Below are 27,992 nucleotides of genomic sequence, written 5' to 3' on the forward strand. Positions count from 1 at the left end.
TTGGCTGTGATTTTCTGACATGCACGGCATCCACGGCTGTTTTGCCAGTGCTGCTTTCACCTCTTAGGTCAGTTTGCTGTCTTTTTATTTCCTCAGATTGTCTCGCCATCGTGATAGCTTTGGTTAGGGTCAAATCTTTGTTGAGCTGCATTCTCTCTGACAGTGATGAATCTTTAAGACCCACAACGAGCCTATCCCTCAAAAGTTCATCGTGAAGTTCACCATATTCACAGTTTTCAGCGAGAGCATATAGAGCTGTTATGAAGGAGTCAACTGTTTCTGATGGCTGTTGTACTCGCTTATTAAACTTTGCTCTTTCATAAATCACATTCTTTCTGGGGACAAAATGTCTATCAAATGCGTTTCTGACCGCATCGTACTGCTGGCGCTGCCCGTCTGTTAGGTCAAGTCCCCTTAGCACATCGTCAGCCTCGTCTCCCATGCAGTAAACTAATGTGTTCACTTGGTTAGCATCCGTTGAACTGTTCAGATTACTTGCCATTCTAAAACGCTCGAAACGTCTGATCCACTTCTCCCATTCCTGGGGCTTAGCGAAGTCGAACGGTTCCGGTGGCTTGATGGTGAAAGTAGCCGCTGGTGGAGCTGCCATAACCGGGCCAGTTGCCGCCGGTAGAGCTGCTGCTTGCTCCGTCATGTTTGTCGCTAGCCGATCGCCAAGCTGACTTTCTTTTAAATTTTTCTCAGTTCACCGCTTAGAGCGAGTGCACTTCTGACACCATGTTGGGTTGGGCTCTTGAATAAAACTCCCCGCTCAAGCGATAACGTGGAGTAACAACCATCTTTATTTTAGCTTACTCTCCTGCTAAATACATACCACCATTTCCTGACTAGATGGTAAGTACTGCCGCCTAGTGGCGCATGATGTACATCAATATAGATTACACCACATCCATCACCTGTTCAGCTCTGATGATTCAGTAAGGACATCTCCTGGTTTCATCTTCATGTTTCCCTCTCACCAGATAACCAAACCGATATCATGACCAGCAGCTTTTTTGCAGCTGTGGCTCCAGCAAACATCAGCTGATAGTAGAAATTAATATTAAATAAATTATAACAACACCTGATCAAGCTTAAACGTGCTGCTGTTGTTTAACGCGACATCGGCTGGTTTCCTCTCTCTGGCGCAAAGTGACCGATAAACAAACAAGAGAGAAAAGCCGATCAGCTGATCATTGATGAGTTTTCATGATTGAAGTAGAAACGGGAGAGGGAGGGGGAGAATGAAAGAAGAAGAGGCAGCTGTGCAGCAAAGACACAGAATAACTCCAGCTTTGTGTCTTTTTCATTGTAGCTGAATTACGGGACAAATTGTTCCTTTTCACCTCAAAACGCATAATATTTTCTCTTAATACCAGACGGGACGGTTGGCAACTCTAATAACTTATGAACAAAATAAAGTTCAACATCTTTAACATCATAGCACCCACCCAGCTGTATAGAAACTCCGTCATGCTAGCTAGTACGCAGTACGGAAAAAGTCAGAATAACGAAAATAAACTCCACCTAAACTTGGTTTATATCTGACCCAGATAGACTGCAGGTCATAACTTCTTACCTGAAGTTCAGTTCACACTCGGACCGGCGGCCGCCTCGGGTCTCTTTTCCTTCTGCGTCCCCTTTCTCTCATCCACCTGCTGCCTCCACCACTTGCTAATGTTACTGAATCTGTGGAAGCTCCGCGATAGCCACCACACGAAGTAACGAGTAACGACCCTATCTAAATCCCAGTAACGACTAACGCGTTCCTGATTTTGGCATAATAACTAGTTACCGTGCTCGTTACCACAAAAATAACGTAGTTACTGTAATGCGTTACTTAATAACGCGTTAGTCCCAACACTGCTCTCTATATGGTTAGGTAGGAGTCCGACCATGTTTCGTTTTAGCTGTAAAACATTACACCCAGGTAACCTGCTGTGTTGAAAACGTGTTTTCCGACTATGTTTGCTGCCCTACAATCTGTCCTACTCAGTAGTAAAATCAGCGACATTTGACCGTCCTGTTTCTCCATTGAAATTTATACAGCCTATTTAACGTCTGAAACTTAAAATTGTCTGTAACCTGCTGTTGTTACCACTGTCCTGTTTGAAGTGGAAACAGAGAAGCTGGTTGTTTTGTCATATGTGCATGTGCCAAATTTAAACCCAAGGTACTAACTAGCTAACTGACGGGATGCCCATTAACCTTATAACTCCTTGTGTGTGTGTGTGTGTGTGTGTGTGTGTGTGTGTACAGAGAGACAGCCAGGCTCATAATGGATATAAGGAAGTTTTTTCAAAAAAAGGAGCCACATTCAGGTAAAAGTGTAAGATCAAATGATCCATCAATAAAGGATAATGTTGGATCAGTGTTTCAATACTTATATCTTTTATTAGATGTACATGTGGTTTGGTTATTTGCCTTTTGGTTGAAAGTACACCGAGTGAGGACTTTTTTTTTTATTAGTGATATTAATAGTATTTTTTTTCATATTAATGTAATTTTTTTAATCTAATTGAATACAATCTATTTGTGTATGATTGTCAGTCCAAAGAGGGAGAGAGGAAAGAGGAGAAAGTACGAGGTCAGGAAGAACCAGGTAAGAAAACAGACAGGGAATACTAACAGGCAAAACAGAAACTGTTAAACTGACAAAGAAAAAAAAAACAAATTTTACTCATAAAATCTGGAATTTGTGTGCTCCCTATATTAAAGCTGCTGTACAGAATCTGCAAAACAACCTGGGTTGTCAGCCCTGGCACTGCATTACCATATTGAACTTCATTTAGAGGAAGTCACGGTTGCCAAAAACTTTTTGAAGCTCAAGAGTGAGGCTGGTGCCATTCCAGATATGTTAACATTGTACAATATTCTGGATGATCAGATCTTCCCCAGACTGAAAACTGTTATTCAGGTTGCCCTAACAATCCCAGTTTGCAGCTCTAGCTGTGAGAGGTGTTTTAGTGTCTTGTGTCAGCTCCATACCTGGCTGAGAAGGACCATGGGTCATAGCAGACTCCAGCACCTGGCTGTGATGTCAGTTGAGAAAGAGATGCTTGAGAGACTTGACCACCAAAATGTGATAGACAGATTTGCCCACTTCAAGGTGAGGCGACATAGGTTAAAATAAAAGAAAAAATCTGCAAAGCCATAGGAGTATCTGCCGTAAAGATCTTTTCATACATTGTATACATTGTACCATAGACCACGGTGTCTTAATTTTTATAATTTCTTTATTAATACTTTGTACAATTATACATTTCAAGGACTCTTCTATTTTTGGAGCGTATTTTTATCTGTCTGTATTTTATTATACATACATATTAAAAGTAAATCTCTGTCAAAACAATGCACTCAGTTTACTTTTTACTCACTACTCACTAAATATTTTTGGTCATGTCGCCCTGCTCTATTCCAATCCATTCTTCTTTTGCAGTAGTAGTCTTTAGCAGCACTTAAATAAGCTTTTTTCAGATTTGATGGTTTTGTTACAGACTTTTCAAAAAAGTGTTTTGCTTTTCTTTCACAAATGTGGGGATTAAATTGTGTTAAAATGTACAAAACAGTGATGTCATGTTTTGTGACGAGGACCCAGGCACAGAGAGACTTGATGAATTTAAGAATCATATGATTTAATAAAGAAATTTGCAGACTTGCACAGAGATGGTAAAATTATGATGACTGATAACGGAGATGAAGACAACAGATGACGAGGACAGGGAGGAACAGGGGTTTAAATGCACCAAGGAGACAGTCAGAGAGAACTCGGGACAACTGGAGACATTTAAGGACGCAGGGACTGACAGAGACAAGGAAGAAGTCTCATCGTTACAAGTAAAGTTTATCTACTTCAGATTAAATACATTTAACACAGTGAGAGAATTGCAGGTTTTTTACTTCAACATACAAGTGAAGACCTTTTATCTTACACTGGGTTTAAAGCTGTCAGAGAAAATATCATGTTCTTGATGCAGCTGACTGCAGATATGCAGGGTTGAAATCAGAAGCTGTGCAGGTCTGAGATCAGCAGTTTTCATAAAAAACAAACATATGCTCCTGTATAATGACACCAGACACATGGATGATTAATCCCTTTAGCTTTTTGTCAAGAAAGCATATGCCCTATATACAAGAACACACTCTTCTTAAAAAGGTCTCCTTAGCATAGAAAAGTCCAGACAGCCCAGCCTGTCCAACCAATCAGATAGCTCCTTACATCTGACCACATGGCTAGTTTATGTTGATTTTTTTTTTCCAAGGACCAAAGTAATCACAAAAATGCTAAATGCAGACCAAAGCAAAATATGTACAGTTCAAAAAGATGTCCAACGGGGCACAAACATTTTGCCATGTTTTAAGTAATCAAGTCAATGTTACAATTCATTGTTTTTCTTATATAAAACTTGAACCTTCCAGAAGGTGGATGGCAGAAAGCTAGAAATCAGCCACACCTGAAAAAACAACAACAAAGCCCAGTTAATATTTTAAATGACACAAGAAACATGGTAAAGCTAATCCAATAGTTAATCTGTTAGCTCAACCCATAGTTAATACCAAATCTAATGCATGAGCTACTATGCTAGTTGTTCCCATAGCTAACAGGAAATAGAAATACATTTAAAACAGAAGACTGGAATTGCCATTTTGGAAATAAATCTCTATTAATATTAAACTTTTGAATCATTTTATTTTGTTTTTTGAAATCACATTGTTATTGAGTTTAATCCCCTTTTCTTAAAACCCATTTCATTTGAAGTATTTATGAATAGATTAATAGTTAATTTTGAAGTATTTATAAATTATTATTCTGTCCCATGGGTATGTTTTAAGTTTGTTATATGACGGGTCAGGTCATTTGTTCTGTAAATAATGGAATTAATGTATAGGTCTGCCATCTAGTGTGTTAATGGGGAAGCGCCAGAGATTTTCTCCCAGCACTCATCAGGGAAGGTCCATTTCTCTGTCTCTAACAATTACTGCATCGGTTGCTCTTGAAAAGTCATAATCTTTTTTTAAAAAGAACGAAAGTATTTACAAATGGCGCAAATCAGCAAAGCTCTGAAGAATGCGACACAGTCTCCTGAGTGTTCATTAAAGCCATTTAATGTTTAGCTCTCTGCATAAGCTGGATAGAGACATTCAGCTAAGGGCAGAAGTATCTTCTTATTGTACATTGAATGATCAAGAAATGAATTTTATAATTTAAACATATAAAGGGATAAATAAAATAAATTAAAAGAATTAAATTATTTTGTAAATGACATTAATAACTAATGTATATTTTAATGCGCATGACTCTCCTGGTCCTCTGTACTTAACAGACTAACAGTGAAAAGAAAGATATAGCCTAATCTCTTATTTTGACTGTATTAAAAAAAAAAACACAAATAAATATTTTTTATTTGAAAAATCCATAAAGGTTTTTTTTTTTTTCACTTTTTAATTTAATGCATGAACTGTAACATCAACCAATGGTTTCATATTCTGCTTGCAAATGAGTCTTTCAGGCCTCATCTTTGTGAGGGTTACTAGATTTGAATGAGTCAAGTCAGTTTGAACTTGGCAGCTGAGGCTAGAAAGCTTGGTTAGGAAGCAAACCACACATCTCCCACGTACAGACATACAGTGCTCAGCATAAATAAGTACACCCCCTTTAAAAAGTAGAAATTTAATCAGTAGCTCAATGAACAAAAGAACACTTTCCAAAATTTATTTTGAACACTTGTTTAACTCCATAACATGAAATTGAGGTTAATAATATAACTTAGATCACAAAATCTTCAGTATTACTCAAATTGGTTGAAGCAAAAATGAATACACCCCACAACAGAAAACTACTACATCTAGTATTTTGTATTACCACCGTGATTTTCAAGGACAGCACCAAGTCTTCTAGGCATGGAGTGAACAAGTTGGCGACATATTGCAACATTATCTTTTTCGATTCTTCAAGAATAACCTCTTTTAGAGAGTGGATGCTGGATGGAGAGTGATGCTCAACTTGTCGCTTCAGAATTTCCCACAGGTGTTCGATTGGGTTCAGATCAGGAGACATACTTGGCCATTCAATCACCTTCACCCTGTTCTTCCTCAGAAATGCAACAGAAGCTTTAGATGTGTGTTTTGGATCATTGTTGTGTTGGAAAACTGCACGATGGGCTTTTCTTTGTTAAGTAATTCCCTTTTATCATCACCATGATCGTGGCGATCGTGGCTCAAGAGTTGGGAGTTCGCCATGTAATTGGAAGGTTGCCGGTTCGAGCCCCGGCTCGGACAGTCTCGGTCGTTGTGTCCTTGGGCAAGACACTTCACCTACCGCCTACTGGTGTTGGCCAGAAGGGCCGATGGCGCGATATGGCAGCCTCGCTTCTGTCAGTCTGCCCCAGGGCAGCTGTGGCTACAACTGTAGCTTGCCTGTGTGAATGGGTGGATGACTGGGTGTGTAAAGTGCTTTGGGGTCCCTAGGGGGGGCTAGTCTCTCACCCCAGATGGCCGCCCCTCCCCGAGCCTGGTTCTGCTGGAGGTTTCTTCCTGTTAAAAGGGAGTTTTTCCTTCCCACTGTCGCCAAAGTGCTTGCTCATAGGGGGTCATATGATTGTTGGGTTTTTCTCTGTATCTATGAAGTGCCTTGAGGCGACTTTTGTTGTGATTTGGCGCTATATAAATAAAATTGATTTGAATTGAATAGTAAACGCGCTATACAAATACAGGCCATTTACCTGTTTGCTGGGCACCTCTTAAATGAATCATTAGACTCACCTGTGGTTGAATGCCTGTTCATTAGAATTTTGTAGTCTTAAGTGTGGCTTTTCTCCTAAGACTAATTGGGGTGTGCTCATTTTTGCCACATGGGCTTGAATTAATTTGTTAGGAAAATCACTTTTTTGTGTGTGCAAATTCACAAATCTTGTTCGCATTCAAGGGCCCACATTTGTGGGAGAATTTTGTAGTATAGTATCTCATAGAAAATGTTGATTGTGAAAGGAAACTAAAGGTTTTCTGACAAATGTAGTGGGGTGTACTCATTTATGCTAAGCACTGTATATCTGCTAATTAGTGCAGTGATGGACAATATACTCAGAAAAACGGAGGCCTAAACTTCTTCGGTGGGCTGTACCACACAGCGAGCCATTGTCAATTAATTTCATTAAAAATTCAAGACAGACTGACAGAACAAACACAGTTGAGTGGTTCAGTTCAGTGACTCAGTGAGGCCTGTCAGTCAAAGCATACACTTTAATAAAGGAAATTCAGAACCACTAGCAAGAAATTTAATGCAGAAGTATAATCATTTAAAGTAGAAATATTAAACAGTGATAGTATAAAAATGTAACTGAACATTAAAGATTCCAAAAATGCTACGTACCAAAATAATATTACGTTTTAGATGACAATTGTAGGTGCCCATGTTAAACAAATGCTAACTTTTCTGTTAATGAGCTCAGTGTTTGTCAGTAATCCCTGTGAGACAAAACTACCTTTAAAGCTGAGGAGCTGATTTTTTTTTTTTTTTTTACTTTAGCAGAGTCCAAGAATACAAGTATGCTCCTGGAAATGAGGACAGCAGATGCACTTTGAAACTGAAAAGACAAGTGACACCTACTGAACCAAGAACAAACACACTGGTTTAATCTTGCATATTCAGAGCTATAAATTTATTTGCATTCTGTTACAGTATGTTTCATTGGCATTTCAGAAAATAAGTCAGCCTTCAGTTAAAACATATGTATATTTATTGATATATGTATATATGTGTGCATGTGTGTGCAAGTATAACTGATTCCAACAAGTCAATAACGGCAACATTCACAACAAATATTTCTATAGCTCAAAGTTTAAAACAGCAATATTTAAAGGGACAGTCCCCTCTAAAAATCCAGCGTGCATATTTTCACATATTTAACCTGGACTGTAGCAGTCATCTAGATTATTTTGGTGTGGGTTTCCAAGATTTAGAAATGTGACATTACTGAGAATACAGTGGAACCTGGACTCTCAAAAGGTTAATTTGGTATTAACACTCAGCAGCAGCATCTCTTTTCATAAACCATAACCCGGTTCCTTACAACAATCCACAATCTACATCTGCCAATTAAAGGAAGTATTTATACATGTATATAGTAAATATTCTTTTTTTTACTGGTGCTTTGAGCATCACAAGTCAAATGCCATTTAGTTTCTTTATATTCAAGAGAAGGGGGAGACACCTCTACAGCTGATAATCCAGATCAGGAAATGTTTCTACAGACCAAAGCAAAATATGTACATTTCAAAAAGATCTCCAACGGGGCACAAACATTTTGCCATGTTTTAAGTAATCAAGTCAATGTTACGATACATGTATCAAAGTTAAGCAGCATAGTACAGTACAGTAAATGTAAAGCGGTGTGTCAGAGGCACTTGTTGAATCCATGGTTCAATCAAAACTACACATTTATATATAGTATTTAATCACACTAACAATACCATGAGAGCCTACAAATACAGTAAACAGTGCAACATTTCTTGAAGGTTTTTGCTGTGACGTCACAATCAACCTTGATAGGAATCATTGTTTTTCTTATATAAAACTGGAACCTTCCAGAAGGTGGATGGCAGAAAGCAAAAAAAAAAAAAAAATCAGCCACAGCTAAACAAAAACAAAAACAAAAAAACAAAACAAAGGTTGTATTATACAGCTTTTCTTTCAAGTCCTCCAGGAGCAACTGAAGTTCATTAAAACACAGAAGAGAGAAATCAAAGCTATGAAATCATCTCACCTCCCAATAGCACTCACAGTCACAGGGCTGGATATTCCAAAAGCCAAGTTAATATTTTAAATAACACAGGAAACATTTAAAATCATGACTAGATCCAGCTTACGTACCTCAGCGATGCTTTCAGGACAGTACGGACTAAGATCATTACCTTACAGCTAAAAACTCTGTGTCTACTTTAAAAGGAGGAACTCCTTTTAAGGCTGTACTGTTTTAAAGAAGAGTGGAAAGGAAATTTAAGTTGTCTGGTCCTGCAGACCTCTACACAGTCACATGCAGTGACTGTGGACGTAGAGCTTCTTTTGACTACTGTCATCTGAGGGGTTGCTCTAACTAGCCATTATCTAACCATAAATTAAGACATTTTTAATGTGTAAGCAGCTGGTCTGGCATCACACCGGTTTTGCCATTGAAATAAAAACTTAGCAGTGTAGGTTCGCACACTGGCATCGAGGATACTCGACTCCAAGTAGTAAGCAGTGCAGGCTGACAGCTCATTTTTCACAGAATAACTACTCAGTCTGAACGTGACCATGGTGCCCTTCAAACAAACACGGCCCGTGGGTTTTGCTAACTCATGTTCCCTTTTCCTTTTCATTACAGTAGCAGTAAAGTGAAGTTGCAGTCGAACCTATTCTTAAGAGTAGGTGTGAGTATTTTTCCTCCCACAGCATTATAGTGTATTCAGACCAAGAACAAAGCCAAAATTTCATGTGCCTCCATTTGGACTATGCAAGACTTGACTTGTGATTTTCTTCACATCAGGAGATAGGAACAGAAGTGTCAGATATTTTAATTTCAGTGAAAAGTTGTTGTTTTTATGCTTAAAACCCAGAGGAGCTGTTAAGTCTTGAAAACACCTTCAAATTGAAAACCACTGGAGGTGAATATTTGTGGGTGGCAAAATAGTTCAAAAACAGTGGTGTGACATGAAACTTTGGTTTGCAATAGCTCTGAACAACACTGTAGTTACTGTAAGTGTAGAGGGGGGTCCACTGGGTGGACTCAGTGATATAACTTTGGCCATCGTGGAGTGAATGCGTGGATCCGTGTGGTAAAAAAAACAGTACAAGAATGAGTAATTGTATCTGCAGTGGTTTGTGGATAATCAGGCCTTAACCATTTCCTTGAGTATCACAAACCCTAAAATATTCTTCACCCATCCATCGTGACACAAACATATTTGGTAAAATCTAAGCATTCCATCTTATTTATTTTTACTCATAAAGAGTAAAAGAAGAGTAAAATTTCTTTGCTCAACATGATGCCAATTTAAATGTGAGCTTCCATTTTAATGCGTTTGACTGCTGAGGAGTAAATAACAAAACAGCCTCACTGGTAGCATTAGAGAGATCAGTGGTGCAGATGGGGAAAAGAGAGAACAGTTCCTAAGTTGCTTTTTCAGCTGCAGGTTAAGAAATGCGACAGAAAACCTTACAGTTTCCCAAATCTATGACTTTTGACACTTCAGTTCTAAAAGTCATCACCAGACACAGCTTTGTCGAGTCCATTGATCCTTTCAGGCAGCATGCCTTCCTCAATGGCTACCTTGGATGCTTGGACCTAAAAGACAGATGAGCAGATAACACTGATGCTGACCTCCATCCACACGAGAACAGTACTGCAGAAAATCCTTTTAAGGTGTAATTCCAAATAAAAGACAATATCTTTTCATGTATTATTTTCAATTCATTACCTGGAATGGTTCACTTATTCCAATGATGCACTTCAGAGCGTTACAGTAGTAGCACAGCACGCAGTCTCCTCCCTGCACGGGGATTTCCTCCTTACTTACATAAACCTACAGAAACAAGAACATTTCCATCACCTGAGGCTTACATGCACTTTTGCTCCGGCTCGTGTTCAAACTGCAGTCCCATTCACTGAGACAAGAGTTACCACCTGTATAACCTCCTCGTTGAAGGCCACCTCGTCGTCTTTGACCCACGCATAGGTGATGTAGTCTGACACGCTGCTGAAACCAACCTGAAAATTCACACAAACATGAAGACTTTCAACTAGCACACTGAACCAGCCAGCAGTGAAACACGTGTTGTCAACCTTATAGAGGCCGATCCAGTCCCAAGTACTGGAGGGGAATGGCTGCAGAGGGCTGTAGACCACCATGGCATCAATATCTGCGCTCCAGTCGCCCTCTGCCCGCAGACGCACCAGAGGAGTCTCGTACATCTTCCTCAGCTGTAGGCACGCACAAATCAACAGTCCAAGTTAGAAACTACATTCTTTACAAGAGGACCCACACAGCTATGGAGACTTTCAAATGAGGGATAAGAGAGTCACACTATCATGACAAAATCTATGATGGATAGTTAGAGGAGACTGCATCAATATTGAAGTCACATTCACTTTGTCAGAAGAGTGTGAAGCCAAAGCATCTAAAACCTGTTTTGCATCTAAGCAGGGGGCGACTCTTCTGCATACAAAAACTTTTTCAGTTGTACGAATGTCTATGGGAAAAATGACCTGTCAAGTTAAGTTACAAATACAATAAAGAATTTTCAGATAAGTTTATAGTCTCAAGTGCTTTCAGTTACAATATATTCCACGGTAATCATTAGAACTCCCAAAAAAGAGGACTGCTAAGGAACCATATTCATTTCCAGTGTTGGGAAGGTTACTTTTAAAATGTATTCCAATACAGATTACAGATTACATGCTCCAAAATGTATTTTGTAATGTATTCCGTTACATTACTCAATGAGAGTAACGTATTCTGAATACTTTGGATTACTCAATATATTATGATGCTTTTTACAACTACATGAATGTGCTATTGCTGTGTGATTTATTATTATTACTGAAGGATCATACCAATACCAACTAGATTTTTAAATCTTAATATAAAATGAGTAACAGTAGAGTGGACATTAGGTAAGGCTGCACTTTTTTACAGCGATCTTGTATAGAAAACTATTCCGCGCATTTATAAAACAGGTGCACGGCTCTGAACCGTAGTAAAGGGACCTCTGGCTAATACGTCGGGTTCTTGTCGGGCTCGTAACCGAAAACTAGTTTTACTTTGTTGTCTGGGTCAACTTTGCTAGCGAGAGACAGAGAGAGCCGTTGAAAGGCTGCTCCAAAGGAACTTATTGTTTTGGAGGAAAACACAGTGTACAGTCGAGTCTCAATAGCTTACTTACAACTAGGCACTCGGGCACTCTTTTTGGCTGCAGTGGTAATTATTATTATATTTAGATGCTTCCATTTCCGGTTTCTGGTTGGTGACAACTCGCACTCTTCAACTCTCCTTTTTCTCCCTCCTCGCGCTCACAGACACATAACGGGTACAGCAGTCCATTCTCCCTGCAGCACGGACTACACTTCCCATGAGGCTACATTCTTTAGAGCTATACCTGTAACACTCTGCCTATTGCCTTCTTATTAAATAATTTTTTTGAATAATAAATTCTACATATATTTCTTCACGTCATTATGTGAACCGCAAGTACAGGTGACACAGGCCGAGAGATTAAGACACAGGCATTAGAGCCTCTTAATGCGTGATTTGTTTGGGTTTCCACCGGAGTGGAATGACCACAAATAGAGAGGGCATAACCTAACATGAAACAGAAAAAGACCGCCGTGTAATCCATTTATTTCAACAAACTGTATTCTGAACACCACCCTTTGAAACGGTACCTGTAATGGAATACAGTTACTCATATCTTGTATTTTAAATACGCAACGCCGGTACATGTATTCTGTTACTGGTCCTTTAAAAATGAATTTTTGTTTTTAGAATGGGTTGTCAAAACTTATTTGTACAGTGAAATGAGTTTAATATTTCAAAATATCAGCTTAATGTCCCCGTTATAACTGCAGCTACCTCCACACTGAGCAGTAAGTGATGTTTCCCATCACATCCTGCATGCTCACTTTTAGTGGGACACTATGATAAGGATGATGATTTACATCATCTCCAAAAGTGTCGACAATAAATACACAACACAATCAACTGATGACCTGCATCAATAATTCAGGTCATAAACAAATGACTGAAAGGTGTTTAACTGCATCTGGATAATCACAGTTTCCAGTTTCTCACCTCCAGTGTGAAGATACCAATGACAGGCTTGTGGTCACTGAGGCTGTACTCCATGATGCTGGTGTACACGTCCTGTCTGATTTTCAGGGGGTACTCCATGTCCTCTTCCAGCTGCTTGAGCTTCTTTGCATCTAGCCCAACTTTATTTTCATTTTCCTCATCCGGGGGCAGGGCTTTGGGTCGGAGTCGCCACAGAATCCTGTCAGTCCAGGCAGGTTTACGCTTCTTAGCACTGGACAGGTAGTTATAGATGACAGATGGACAGAGAGCAGAGGCCGGTTTGAGTTGTCAGACAAAGTCAAGTGTTTAAAGCAAGAACCTGCGTTGGTATGAGGCACATGCCTGGCTGAAGTGCCTTATACCAATACGATGTGGGGCTGGGGAGAATAAAAGGTTCAGGCAGCAAATGACATGCCAGGACCTCAGTGACGGGGTAACTGGAAAGTATTTCACAGGTACAAGAAAACCAGCACACTGATGTATTCTTTGAACTGCTGTTTGTTAAGAATACTTGGAAAACCTGTTTTATAATGCTATAAAGTTGGGACAGGACCCAAGAGTCTCTATGGGGACTGACTTACTTTTGGAGCAAGCCTCCAAAAGGTTGTTGGAGGAGCTGCAGTTTTGGGCACTAGAAATATTTTACCGTTCATGTTTGTGCACATATATGAAACCAAAGAATAATGTCAGAAATGTCAGAAATATCAAAATCCTCCTCACTCATTTTCTCCTTCAAATTCTTCTTCATAGCTGGAAACAAATCTGTCTTGGCAGCACCTTTTTTTTCAGGTCACATGGGACCTGTGGGGTGGCTGTAGCTCAGGAGGTAGAGCAGGTCACCTACTGGCATGTTGTATACAGCACTTTGAGTACTCCGGGAGAGTAGAAAGCGCTATATAAGAATCAGTCCATTTACCTTTTATTTACAGTACAATGTTTAAGGCCATCACTGTCACCAAAGGACCGCCAGGTATCAGTTTGAAAATGCCTATTTTTACCCCTCATCCTCCACCTGCACCAAACACACACCTCTGGCCATCACCCAGAACCCCCCCATCATACATAGTGCCAGCTCTGACTGGAACCCTGTTATAATCAAACACACTCTATTATCCACAATGGTAGTACCGTATTAGCATGACATGCATTTACAGCCATCCATGTTAGGCACATCATATTTATATAACACATTGTGAAAGCTAATGCTGTAGGTTAAATTTGCATCAGTGTAGACATGATACATAAAGGTACCCTGTGGAGATTATGATTTTATATATATATATATATATATATATAAAATTATGCCAGCTAAAACTACAACTAAAACTTTGCTCTGATGTGCCCGTAGCGATCAAAGCATCCACAGTTTACCTTTAACAGCTGCCGTAATGTGAGCGCAGATGTAAATCTGTAGCACGAACAAGCATTTCAGTCTTTGATTTGCAAACACAACCCCAGGTTTGTCTTTCTTAGACTGTTCAGCCCCTTTCAGACACACTGCTGGCTAAAGTGACGTTAAAGTGACGGCTCTCTTTCACACAGGAGTAACTCTTACATTAATGTTACTCATTAGACTTTAATTAAGTGCTCTAATAACACTTATCCAGCTGTGCTATATCCAACATCGGGCAGTACATCAACTGACGTCATTTCTCGATTTCTGACCAAGGTGCTTATACTTTGGTAGACACTCTGACACTTGCAAATGTCACATCCTGCATGTAGTATTAAGAATCCCTCCACACTTTATAAACTTTAATAAAATGTACCCTTTAAAAACAGCTAAAGCTGAACTGAAGTACACAGCATTAATGGATAAGTTGGTGATGGTTTCTGGTGCTGTGTGACACTCCAGGTATGTGATAAAATCAGAGGAAAGCCTCCCACAATTAGCTCAACAAGCTACACACATTACAAATCTGATCTGTCGTTGACTCATAAACTTAGTCACAGTGAAGACTTTCCCACTGTATTTGATGCGTAATAAATACTAAATGTAGAGAAAAGTAAATGAGGGAGAACTGACTGCAGATGAAATGTGTTTAGTGTTTTTTGGAGAGGTCTGTGTGCCTCTCCAAAAACCAGAGCTATACTAACAATGTGTTTCACACTCTGATTTAATTATTGGCCAGTGCTTGCATTGAAATGTTTACTGTGTGTTGCTGTTTTGATACACAGGAGCATATTAAGCTGTCTGTGATATTAGTTTGTCCAAAGATCATGAGCTAGAAACTACAAGCAGGCGTGTCAAACCGTTTTGTTTTGTTTTTCTCGTGTTATTGCTGATCGGGACTTTCACCAGAACAATCATGCCTTTTAGCGTACTGAGGAAGTGGAGATGCCGGACAAACGCGTGCAACAGAAATTTCTTTGCAAGCCCATCCAGCTGATGTGACTGCATTCATGACCCACATCGTCAGATCGCTGTCCCAACTTTTAGAGAAACATGGGCAGTGTGCTCTTTAAGACACGAAGCGCAGGAAAGGAGCACATGTCTGAAAGGAGCCTGAACACCTGTGTGTTTGTTTAATGTGCAGCATGTTACAGATAAACATAATCGTCAGTAAGTAACTTACCACATTAATAAAAAAAACAAAAAACATGACACTACTTTTACTGCCGTGTTAAAAGTAGCGTGTACACACATAGTGAAGCTCAGTTAGGTGAACTATGTGCTAGATAATGACATGTATTAAGAAGAAAGAGGGAAATGTGGACAAATGGATTCTGAACTCTTACTTAAAGCCAAACCATGTGTTGTAGAGTCTGTAAAGTTGGAAAGAGGTACAGATAAAAACATATACAGCATACTGTGAGCAAAGAGAAGAGTGAGTATGATTCATGGTTTTTATGGTGATGTTTTCTTGTGTGTTACCTGGTGTCATAAGTATCAGAGCTACGGTCAAACTTATATGTGGGCTGAAAGTCCAGAGGCCCCTCCTCAAACTCCTGCAACACCTGCTCCTTCTGCTTCATCATGATCAGCTGAAAACAACAACACACATGTTTCATGGTCACATTACTGAGGCTGCTATGTGGGATGGAGGATCAGGAGCTTTGAGACTCTTTAAAGGGCCACACCTGGTCTTTGCTCCACAGCAGGCTGTAGTTCTGCTTGTCGATGCAGGTGCGGACAAAGTGCATGCCGTGGTCCTGAATTCGGAAGTTGAGATCTCCAAACCAGAAAACCAATCTTGACCAGGAGAGGGGCGAAAGAGAGAAGGAGGACGGTGACACATGAAAGAATAATGAAGAAGTGACTTTGGTGAGATATGTGAAGCTTCAACATCATTTCTTATCCCAAACATTCAGGTGAATCACAGTTTGTATCCTGTGCGTCTCCTCACCTGTGATCAACAATAGTTGGAGCTCTTTTACAGTCAAAGCTCTGCATGTCCATGATATACTCAAACTCATCCACCCTCTCTGAGGCATAGTTCATATGAGCAGCCAAGTGGCAGTTAAGGAAGCAGAGCGTGTGGCCATAGAAAGATAATCGGATGGAGACGCCGCCTTTATTACCCTGAGAGTGAAACAGGGTTGAGAAAAGAGAAAAACAGTGAATATGTTGAACTAGACACCATACTCTGTTCAGTTTTTAAGCTGTGAGAGACACAACTCCTCCATCAGCTGGTGACCCTCATGTAATAAATGCAGAAGCCCTCTTGAAAACCAAACAAAAATACTGGAGTTCACAAAGTGGGGTCTGGTTTGACATATGTTCCTACATGTTACTCCATTCCTCATTTCAAGGAGAAGTGTGCTAGTTTTACACATTAGAGATTGTTTACACATGTGAAACAGAAAACCAGCTCCAACGATGACAGTGAAAGGAGTACACAAACCAATATCCACCATTTATATACAGTCTATAAAGGGGCCAGCACTACTTCTCTTGGAAGTGTGAGCTTTGCTTAATGATGATGATCAAGTTCATCCATCTGAAAGTAGACAGTTCCTCTGAGCTGACCAAAAATCTGAATTCAAGGTCAGTATCTGTGGGTGGGATTTGTGACACTACGATAAGCTGTGACTGATTTAGGCTTTCCTTAAACAGGCATCCAACACAAATAGGAAGGAAAGGAAGGAGGAAACCTGAAGTCTGCACTTGTTCACCATGAGGACAGACTTAAAGAAGACATCCTAAATCCACTAATTAAGAATTTTGGCGGAAGAGGCTTGTTTTGAATAATAGTTTTTCCCAAAGTACTAGAATGTTTTGCTTTTAAATAATAATTTTAATACACCTTTAACCCTCTGGTCTCTATCTGGCCATTTTTGGCCACTTCACTTTTCGGTTTTCAACCATTTTTGTTCTGTTAATGCAAATGGAATGAAACTTTCCAAAGGTGTGTATTTTATTAAAATTTTTTATTTTTCAACATCAGCTCCTTAATAATGTCAATAATATTCACTATACACCAAATTGTTCCCATTTTACTGATTGTGGCCATTTTTGGCCAATTGAAACCCATTATAACCACCTTTTTTGATTCCTTGTTACTGGCAGTACTATAGCATGCAATTTAGGTAAAATTGCTTTCATTCTAAACTCAACACATGAAAATTGTAGTTTTTCATTTTTTCTACCACATGACATCCTTGGGCCATTTTCTGCCAAGCAAGCAATTTCATGTAATATTCTTGGTTTCCACTAGGTGGGGTTGATGGGTTACCACACTCCAATGGACCAATATAATGAAACAATTTTGACATAGGTTTGGTCTTAAGGATCTGATAGTTTGTGTTTGTGCATGACATTGCAGCACAAACATGTATTTGCAAGATAGACTGGAATAAATAATGACGCATCAAACATTACATAGGCTGCAGTGAATTCCTGTGGATGCAGGATATTGAGCTTTGAGGTTCCCAGTCAAACTTAGCTTTGAAGCACATGTGAAAAGCACTTTTACTCTTGTATTTTTCATAAAAAGAGACCATACCCAAAATATTAACTCTAGAAACAAAAACAAAAACAAAAAAACCCCCAATCACAGGACATTTTGCACAGTTCAAACCTGCAGCTGCAGCGCAAACAACAACAAACACTGTTTGTAAACGTGTCCTGGAGTTTATGCAGGTGCAGACGTTGCTACTGCTGTAAGTAAACCTAACAGCTTCCAGACCATTTATTCTGGCAATATGGCAAGAAGGTGGGAGTGTCCCCCCCCCCAAGAGGGACAAAGGGACCCCCTGATGATCCTCTAATCGCCTGAGCCAAGGTGTGAAACTGGGTGTGAACTCTGGCTGATTGGGAACCACACCCAGTTCAAAGCGTATAATATCTAAATTTTAATTATATTTTGGTTTTCATGACTAGGACTGGTGCTAATTTAAAAAATCAAGTCAATGAAAGTAGAAAAATGTTTTAATATATATGAATTTTATAGTATTTTGAAAACGTAAACATGGGTGGTCATTTTTGGCCACGAACAAAATGAGAGGGATTTTTTTTGTTTTTCTGTCACTGCACAAAAAACCAAAGATACATAAAACTCATTGATACTTTTAATTATTGCTATGCATCTAACCTCCATCATGGTTAGAAAATAAATCAGTTTGCATGTATTATTTAGAAAAAAAATGGGGATTTTATGCTTTTATCCCTTTATCCCTTTATCCCTTTGTAAATCATTAAAATTATGTAATTTAACTGGTATTTAAAGGGTTAAAAGTCTGGATTTGAATTAAATTTTTTGTCTTGATGAACAGCACTGATACTAATCTAAAAAATCAAGTCAATGAAAGTAGAAAAATGTTTTAATATATATGAATTTTATAGTATTTTGAAAACGTAAACATGGGTGGTCATTTTTGGCCACGAACAAAATGAGAGGGATTTTTTTTGTTTTTCTGTCACTGCACAAAAAACCAAAGATACATAAAACTCATTGATACTTTTAATTATTGCTATGCATCTAACCTCCATCATGGTTAGAAAATAAATCAGTTTGCATGTATTATTTAGAAAAAAAATGGGGATTTTATGCTTTTATCCCTTTGTAAATCATTAAAATTATGTAATTTAACTGTGATTTAAAGGGTTAAAAGTCTGGATTTGAATTAAATTTTGGTCTTGATGAACAGCGCTGATACTAATCTAAAAAAATCATGTCAAAAAAAGTGGAAATTTTTCTTAATATATATGAATTTTATAGCATTTTGTAAATGTAAACATGGGGTGGCCATTTTTGGAAGTTTTTATGTTTTTCTGTCACTGCACAAAAAAACAAAGATGTATAAAAGTCATTGATACTTTTAATTATTGTTATACATCTAACCTCCATCATGGTTAGAAAGTAAATCAGATGGCATGTTTTATTTGGAAAAAAATTGGGGTTTTGCGATTTTTTCCATTTATGAGTTCCTAGGATTATGTGATCTAACTGGTATTTAAAGGGTTAAAATTATGAATTTGAATGAAATTTTGGTCTTGATGAACAGCACTGGTACTAATCTAAAAAATCATGTCAAAAAAAGTGGAAATTTTTCTTAATATATATGAATTTTATAGCATTTTGTAAATGTAAACAGGGGGTGGCCATTTTTGGCCACAAACAAGCTGAGAGGAAGTTTTTATGTTTTTCTGTCACTGCACAAAAAAACAAAGATGTATAAAAGTCATTGATACTTTTAATTATTGTTATACATCTAACCTCCATCATGGTTAGAAAGTAAATCAGATGGCATGTTTTATTTGGAAAAAAATTGGGGTTTTGTGATTTTTTCCATTTATGAGTTCCTAGGATTATGTGATCTAACTGGTATTTAAAGGGTTAAAATTATGAATTTGAATGAAATTTTGATTTTCATGAACAGCACTGGTACTAATCTAAAAAATCATGTAAAAAAAAGTGGGAATTTTTCTTAATATATATGAATTTTATAGCATTTTGTAAACGTAAACAAGGGGTGGCCATTTTTGGCCACAAACAAGCTGAGAGGAAGTTTTTATGTTTTTCTGTCACTGCACAAAAAAACAAAGATGTATAAAAGTCATTGATACTTTTAATTATTGTTATACATCTAACCTCCATCATGGTTAGAAAGTAAATCAGATGGCATGTTTTATTTGGAAAAAAATTGGGGTTTTGTGATTTTTTCCATTTATGAGTTCCTAGGATTATGTGATCTAACTGGTATTTAAAGGGTTAAAATTATGAATTTGAATGAAATTTTGATTTTCATGAACAGCACTGGTACTAATCTAAAAAATCATGTAAAAAAAAGTGGGAATTTTTCTTAATATATATGAATTTTATAGCATTTTGTAAACGTAAACAAGGGGTGGCCATTTTGGCCACAAACAAGCTGAGAGGAAGTTTTTATGTTTTTCTGTCACTGCACAAAAAAACAAAGATGTATAAAAGTCATTGATACTTTTAATTATTGTTATACATCTAACCTCCATCATGGTTAGAAAGTAAATCAGATGGCATGTTTTATTTGGAAAAAAATTGGGGTTTTGTGATTTTTTCCATTTATGAGTTCCTAGGATTATGTGATCTAACTGGTATTTAAAGGGTTAAAATTATGAATTTGAATGAAATTTTGATTTTCATGAACAGCACTGGTACTAATCTAAAAAATCATGTAAAAAAAAGTGGGAATTTTTCTTAATATATATGAATTTTATAGCATTTTGTAAACGTAAACAAGGGGTGGCCATTTTTGGCCACAAACAAGCTGAGAGGGTAGTGATTTTTATGGAATCCAGAGGGTTAAACAAATAACCAAACAGAGATGAGTATTATCTAAAGCCTGAGGGGACCAATGCATGCACCAGATTTTTAAAATAATAATAAAAAAAACAAAAAAACAATGCAGCTAAGGGCTGTTCGATATTGGATGACGATATGAAAACATCTATGGTTTCATATTATGCTATCGTTTGTTTCGTCGTGTCGCAAAATAAGCTGTTTACGGCAATGTTTTCTCATCGTTTTCATGGTCACTGTAGTGGCTATATTAATTTCTTAAAGTTCTCTCTTTCTCTTTTATTTAAAATAACCACATTACAGACAGAGAAGCAACTGTTTTTACGTGTACTTTCGTTAGCAACAACGACGGTAAAACCATCGTGTGGCTCCACTGTCTGCTTGTTTATTTTCCACATAAACCTTTCACAATAAAGCTCAAGTTCCTGTTGAGACTTTTCAAAATAACTGAAATGATATGCATTATTCTCAAACATCTAATTTCCGAATATGCATCCAACAAATTACCTCAAATAAAAACATGAAGTAACTATAAATGGCGCTTACAGTCACCACATGGATGCAGGCAGAGAGAATACCAGCATGGCCAATGAAGATGAGGCATCACCAGTTAGCTCCAAACAGAAGGACTAGTCGAGGACCTTATTCCAAAACAAGGGCTACCTCTGTAGCATGGACAGGGTTTGGTTATGACACAGACCAGAAAACTGTACTATGAAAAATTATGCTGCAAACCAGTCCCCACCACAGACTCAAACACGACAATCCTCTTCTAACACCTACGGCCAACTACGCAAGAATCACGTGAAAGAGTGCGGAGAGAGTTTATGGATGAGAAGCAAAAAAGAGCTGTCAGGTGCTCAAAATAAACGTTAGACTCAAACGTTAGAACAGGCTTTTCCCCGCAGCACGCCATGTACTCACAAAGAAAATGCACTATTTTGCAATATATATCGTTATCGGGATAAGAAATGTTTATATCTGTCCATGAAGCCAGATAACACACACCAATTAGTTAAACTGCAGGAATGTCTTAAAGACAAAGACCTGGATGGCCGCTAACTTTCTGCTTCTTAATTCAGATAAAACTGTGGTTATTGTACTCGGCCCTGAAAAGCTTAGAAATATGGTATCTAACCAGATTCTGGATGGCATTACCTTGGCCTCCAGTAATACTGTGAGGAACCTTGGAGTCATTTTTGACCAGGATATGTCCTTCAACGCACATATTAAACAGATATGTAAGACTGCGTTCTTCCATTTGCGCAACATCTCTAAAATTAGAAATATCCTGTCTCAGAGTGACGCTGAAAAACTAGTTCATGCATTTATTACTTCCAGGCTGGACGACTGTAATTCATTATTATCAGGATGTCCAAAAAACTCACTGAAAAGCCTTCAGCTAATCCAAAATGCTGCAGCAAGAGTACTGACAGGGACTAGAAAGAGAGAGCAGATTTCTCCTGTTTTGGCTTCCCTTCATTGGCTTCCTGTTAAATCCAGAATTGAATTCAAAATCCTGCTCCTCACATACAAGGTCTTAAATAATCAGGCCCCATCTTATCTTAATGACCTTGTAGTACCATATCACCCTATTAGAGCACTTCGCTCCCGCTCTGCAGGCCTACTTGTTGTTCCTAGAGTATTTAAAAGTAGAATGGGAGGGAGAGCCTTCAGTTTTCAGGCCCCTCTTCTGTGGAACCAGCTTCCAGTTTGGATTCGGGAGACAGACACTATCTCTACTTTTAAGATTAGGCTTAAAACTTTCCTTTTTGCTAAAGCATATAGTTAGGGCTGGACCAGGTGACCCTGAATCCTCCCTTAGTTATGCAGCAATAGATGTAGGCTGCCGGGGGATTCCCATGATGCATTGAGTTTTTCCTTTCCAGTCACCTTTCTCACTCACTATGTATTAACAGACCTCTCTGTATTGAATCATATCTGTTATTAACCTCTGTCTCTCTTCAACAGCATGTCTTTGTCCTGTCTTCCTTCTCTCACCCCAACCGGTCGCAGCAGATGGCCGCCCCTCCCTGAGCCTGGTTCTGCCGGAGGTTTCTTCCTGTTAAAAGGGAGTTTTTCCTTCCCACTGTCGCCAAGGTGCTTGCTCATAGGGGGTCATATGATTGTTGGGTTTTTCTCTGTATCTATGAAGCGCCTTGAGGCGACTTTTGTTGTGATTTGGCGCTATATAAATAAAATTGAATTGAATTGAATATCGGGAAATGAGATTTTGGTCATATCGCACAACCCTAACACAGCTGTCTGATCTGATTGATTTAGATCCCCCCCCCCTTTTTTTCCTCTTTTTTTTTTTAAACACCTGAATTTTTTCTAAAAGTGAAATAATAAAGCAGTTCAGCATTTCTCACCCAGTAACCAAAGAGGCCTGTGCGTGTGTATGTCGCCTGGACGTCTCTGATGAAGGGGACGTGCTCCTGCTTGGAGAAGAAGAGCAGCAGCAGGCCCTGCATTCTTATAGACGACACCTGAAACACACACAGCACAAACTGTGTTCTCCTGACCCTGTGAAAGTGTGCATCCACTGTATTGCGTGTGTGGGAGTTTTCTAAGATTTTTTACCTTGATGTACTTCTGTGGCGCTAAAAGCGACATAAATAGATAACTCCACGGGTCATCGAACACAGCGTCTGACACAAACCTCAACGGGCCAGAGTACACTTCCTGCAGACTAACACACACACACACAACTCTGATTGTAAGTTGGCCCCTTATCCACTTATACAGATGCATTGTACATCACATCACCTACCCAATGACGTAAAGGTCAGGGCTCTTTGGAGAGTTCAGGTGGAGAAGTGTGGTCACATCATCTGGAGGATCAGCTGTAGCCACATTCCACGTTACCATGTGCAACCTGTGGGCACAGAAGAGGAAATTACAAACAGTCTGAAGTAAACAACTAGATCAGAGGTAGGCAACACCAAGCCTCAAGTGCTGGTGTCCTGCAGGATTTAGATGTGTCCTTGATACAACACAGCTTATTCAAATTGCTAAATTACCTCCTCAACATGTCTTGAAGTTCTCCAGAGGCCTGGTAATAAAATCATAATTTGACCCAGGGTGATATTGAAAACCTGCAGGACACCGGCACTTGAGGCCTGGAGTTGCCTACCCCTGAACTAGATATCAGGTACAACATTCAACCTTTAAAACAAATGAGACCATCTTAAATTATGGCTTAATTTTTCCAGGTATGACAATCAGATGACCTGAATTATGACCTCAATAAACTCTTTCCTGGTCCCTTTTGGGTCTCAATAACAAATTTCAAATCTTCTTTAAGACAACACAATGTTCACTTTGTATATTATGCTCCCCATTAGAGTCACAGGAGCACTAAAGCATTATATACTTTGGGGCGAGACTGCATCCTAAAACATACCATGTAATTGACAGGTCACTACAATAAAACATGTGACACTAGATGATACAAACATGTGGCTTCACCAGCTAAACACTCAACTCAAGGCTTCACAGATGGGACTTGGGATGGATGCGTCCATGATGTACACGCATTCAGCTGCAGCATATCATTTAAGCTTCACAATCAAAGGAGTCCTTTCAGCTTATCTCGAACCAAAGACGAGCCCGTAACACAGGTTTAAAAGCTGTCACAATAGCACCATTGTGCAATTACCGTAAGCAGGCCAGGCTGACGCAGTTGACACATAATCAGATCAGTCATCCTTGAACCCAAACTTGCAACATTCATAATATGGAATAATATTTTCACACTTAAGTGTAAGTAATAAAAGCATATGAATTGAATTTAAAAGACTGAATTTTCTTGGATGGTTTTACTCAGCAAGGGTCTTGTGTTGGTCTCTGGTCACTGCCTGAAGCCAGACAACTACTACAGGTCATGTTGCAATGGGATCACGCCAGCCACAATGAGTTCTCAGTGTTGCTTTCTGCAATACTAAAATGTGTCCACAGTGAGACAAAAAAGTCCTCTCTGTTCAGAAGCATTAAAGGACAGCGAGGGAACACTCCTGAATTACAATATATGAGGATGTTTTGGTAGAAGATGTAGAAATATAAACACAAAAATCAAGTAATATTAATGATTTCTAACACTCTAATTGGTCACAAACTTATTAAGCAGTTTAAACAACATATTTCACTTTGATGCTCTTCTCATATCCCAGATAAATCCCACAGAAATTTAGATAATTTAAAGTTAAATGCTCAGATAAATCCATGGAGGTATTTCAAAATGACTGCTGAGTTTCAATACAGCAGCTGTCTCTAAAACCACATTTTAGCATACTGACGCACACAGGGAAAGACAAAGTAAGAACAATACAAGCTACACTACTGCAACAAGTACAAACTCATTAAAGTGATAAAATCTCCAGCTTCAAACATCAACCGAGGCGGCTGAGCAGTCAGCATCAGTCTCCACCTGAAGCTGTCCTTCTTCGGCTTGTTGGCTCTCTTGCCGCAGACGAGGAAGGCGTAATCCAGGGTCTTGACCACCTTCTCGTGCAGCTCGTTTTTGGGGTTCAAGTCCTCGACGCAGGTCATCAGCTGGTGAAGCCGATGGAGCAGGGCCAGTTTGCTGCCCGTCGACTGTGTGGAAACACTTTCCGTGCGTTTACGCTCTATGCTGCCCAACAGCCGAGTAATTTCATCCATCCTGGTCCAAAACGGCGAGGCCTACTTGAGCCGGCTGTGGTCTCGATTGGAGATGGAAGATGTTGGAAGTAACAAAATAGAAATATAAAAAGGGAATCAAATGAGCCACAGTCCTCCTTCTGTAAAATCAAACCACTGAGTGAAGTGGCACCTAAACCCCCGGCTCAGGGGTTTACGTGCTCCAGAGTTGAACAGAGTGATTAGAGAATTGGTTAATTTGCCCACAATTTGTCTTTGTGTTCTGAAAACTGTTTATAATCTCATTATTAAATGTCTAAAGGTTAGTCCTATTAAACATTGGGAAATCAACTTGCATGGGTGATTGGAAACACGTCCCTTTTCATTCAGCAAGCCGTCAGGCTGTCCTTTCCTTTGGCAGAACACCAGCAACACATTGATTTTTTTCCCCTCAAATCCGCATTTGGTATGTATTGTTGGGCAACCTAATCCACCTGCCAGAATGCAGTGACATTTGTTCACTGGCAAACAGCGGACTGTGTCTGGTCTTGGAGCACATTTAACCCAAATGGGACAAACATACGTGCTTCTAGAAAAGGCTGAAAGTCCTGAGAGCAACACCAGGCAGCCAGAATATCACAAGCCTTACATTAGCTAATGTGGAAATGCATCACACAGTAAGAAAGACAGGACAAACACAGCTCAGCGGGGAGGAAAGGAAAGGAATACGTCTTTTAACCAGCTTTACCACTAAACTTGGTGATGTCATGTTGGTGCAACAAAAGGAAAGCTCAACTGGCTAAAACAACACCACAACACACAAGACAGAAATGCCTTATCAGTGGAAACACCACAAAGAAGACATGTGGGGAAAGGGCTGGAGCTGAAGTACAATATAGTGAGAACAGCAAGAAAATGTTCTGTTGTTTCTTAATATAAATAAGCCTTGGCACAACCTTGGGCACTGCAAGACTGAGTTCCTTTACAAAAAGTAGATCACTGCTGTTGCAGCTCAACAGCATTTTCCTGCTTTCAAATTATTCAAGTTGAAAGGTGAAATATTTCTTCTCTATTTGTTTGTATTTGGATGTCTGATATCTAATGTTAAAGACTTTTCACCAAAACTGACTAAAAACCACAGGGCTAGAAAAATCAAGCAAGTAAGAAAAAAAACAAACAAACAAACCACAAGTACTTCCTGTACTGAGACTTGAGTAAATCATACAGACCATTAATAAAAGATGGAAAATTCCACTAAAAATACACCACAGACATGATGGAGAGGTTTAGCTGAGTACATTAGCTGAGGTGAGATACTCCCTAACTTTAAGATCAATCACCATAGCTGTGGACACCATGGACCCCACGTGTAGTTACATTTTCTAGAGAATTGTTGTTTAACTGTCCAGTTTACTTTGTATGGTTTCACAGGGGTTTCCAGTTATGATGTAGCTACAGTGCAAATTTACAGCTAAAGCATAAATTCCCAGTAAAGCTTAAACCATCCAAACAGCTGAATTACAATTACCTTTATCCCGTGAGTTGGTATGAATTGAGACATTAGCTTTTGAAGCCAGGAACTGGAGTTTCTTCATCTGTCTATATGCACCTCATCCGCGCTCTACTTTCAAGTCATACTGAATGCATGAATTTAATTTTCTAAATTACTGTCCACGCTTCACTTAACTAGACCCCTGATTTTTTTATTTTTATTTTTTTATTTATTTATTTTTAAATATGCCGACTGTGACTTTAGGAGCTTTTTAAAATGATTTTTTTTTTTTGATACGCAAGCCTGTACTCCATTATGTTGCGTGAACCTCTGTTTTATAACTGTGTTAATTTGCACTAGCGTATGTCTGAGCGTCTCACCCCAACACTTTATAAATTCAAATTAATTCAATAAAGCTTGCTAGTTACCTGATAACTTAAAGCCTTTTCTAATACAGTCACTTCTGCTAACACCGACCCGGTCACAGTGACTGTTCATCTTTCACATCCATGCACCAACCTGAAGCTTTCCTCCTTCTTCTCCCCGAGGTCTAACTGCTGACTTTCCAGTGGCTCTTCACTGTCCTCCATCGGGTCCACACCTGGCAGGCAAAGAGGCAAATTCAGTCAAATCAACTTCATTAAGCTCACGTCACCACGAAATGAAAGGACAAACTAAAGTAAAAGTACAACTCTTATGCATAGTTGTTAGCTGACAACGCTAACTCACAAAGTTTTCATATAAGGACTGAGGTTTAACTAACCTGAGTAGGGCACATTTTCCACCCCCGGCTTGTGCATATTCTTTTCTACCAAGTTTGTAGCATTTATTTACACCCAGCTAACCTCTTACAGCCATTCACTACGGTGGTGCTGCATCTGATAAACACAGCGCTAGCTACACTGCGCAGTTAGCGAAACCAACCGTCTTGTTTTTTCACATTCAACAACAAACACTTTAATCAATAATTATGCCCGATAATGATTTATCGTACACTACCTTTTATGCGTTAGTTGTACTTGTGAATGTTGTTTTATCTTTCTGCAGGAAGCTGTACAGTACATCAATAATCCAGCCTGCGGGTTCACTAATACGGAAGTTGATTACTTTCAAAATAAAAGCACGAACAAGATAAGGCATAAGGACTTTGTTACAAGTAAGACACACGACTGGCACATAAAACCGGGAAAATGCCTGTTAATTGAGACTGGAAGTTGACTAGTTTAAAAGAAAAACGCTAGAGTTAATTGTTTGTACACCAAATCTATTTGCAAAGAACACAAATTAATAATGCTAAAAAATAACTAAATACTATTTCTGTTAAAGCATGAGGA

General features: G+C 38.9%; 1 protein-coding gene across 7 annotated transcripts; it reads right to left on the bottom strand.

Annotated features, from left to right (window-relative positions):
• Nucleotides 1-7,643: 7,643 nt before the first annotated feature.
• inpp5ka (inositol polyphosphate-5-phosphatase Ka) lies at nt 7,644-27,639 on the bottom strand. 7 transcript variants are annotated; one of them, XM_085184769.1, is made up of 14 exons: nt 27,422-27,639; nt 27,178-27,259; nt 23,320-23,424; nt 23,130-23,238; nt 22,919-23,035; nt 16,173-16,348; nt 15,907-16,018; nt 15,701-15,810; nt 15,565-15,591; nt 12,826-13,057; nt 10,821-10,958; nt 10,662-10,745; nt 10,456-10,560; nt 7,644-10,322 (listed from the first exon to the last, which is right to left on the bottom strand). In XM_085184769.1, the coding sequence occupies exons 1-14, from the start codon at nt 27,456-27,458 to the stop codon at nt 10,233-10,235; spliced, it is 1,524 nt and encodes a 507-aa protein (XP_085040895.1). In that variant the 5' UTR covers nt 27,459-27,639; the 3' UTR covers nt 7,644-10,232. The 7 variants fall into 7 exon arrangements, with proteins under 7 accessions (XP_085040895.1, XP_085040893.1, XP_085040892.1 ...); XM_085184767.1 differs by lacking the exons at nt 27,178-27,259; nt 27,422-27,639 and adding an exon at nt 24,976-26,779; XM_085184766.1 differs by lacking the exons at nt 27,178-27,259; nt 27,422-27,639 and adding an exon at nt 24,976-26,779 and having other exon boundaries at nt 10,644-10,745.
• Nucleotides 27,640-27,992: the final 353 nt, after the last annotated feature.

Source organism: Neolamprologus multifasciatus, chromosome 14 (genome assembly GCF_963576455.1).
Source record: "Neolamprologus multifasciatus chromosome 14, fNeoMul1.2, whole genome shotgun sequence".
In the NCBI taxonomy this organism is placed as follows: Eukaryota; Metazoa; Chordata; class Actinopteri; order Cichliformes; family Cichlidae; genus Neolamprologus; species Neolamprologus multifasciatus.

Excerpts from the sequence above, each read along its gene's own strand:
- inpp5ka (XM_085184763.1), bottom strand. The coding sequence starts at position 25,208 with ATGGATGAAATTACTCGGCTGTTGGGCAGCATAGAGCGTAAACGCACG. Across the intron at positions 16,019-16,172 it reads CCAACTATTGTTGATCACAG|ATTGGTTTTCTGGTTTGGAG; the intron begins GTGAGGAGACGC and ends CTCCTGGTCAAG. Across the intron at positions 10,561-10,643 it reads AGGTGGTAACTCTTGTCTCA|GTTTATGTAAGTAAGGAGGA; the intron begins GTGAATGGGACT and ends TTGTTTCTGTAG.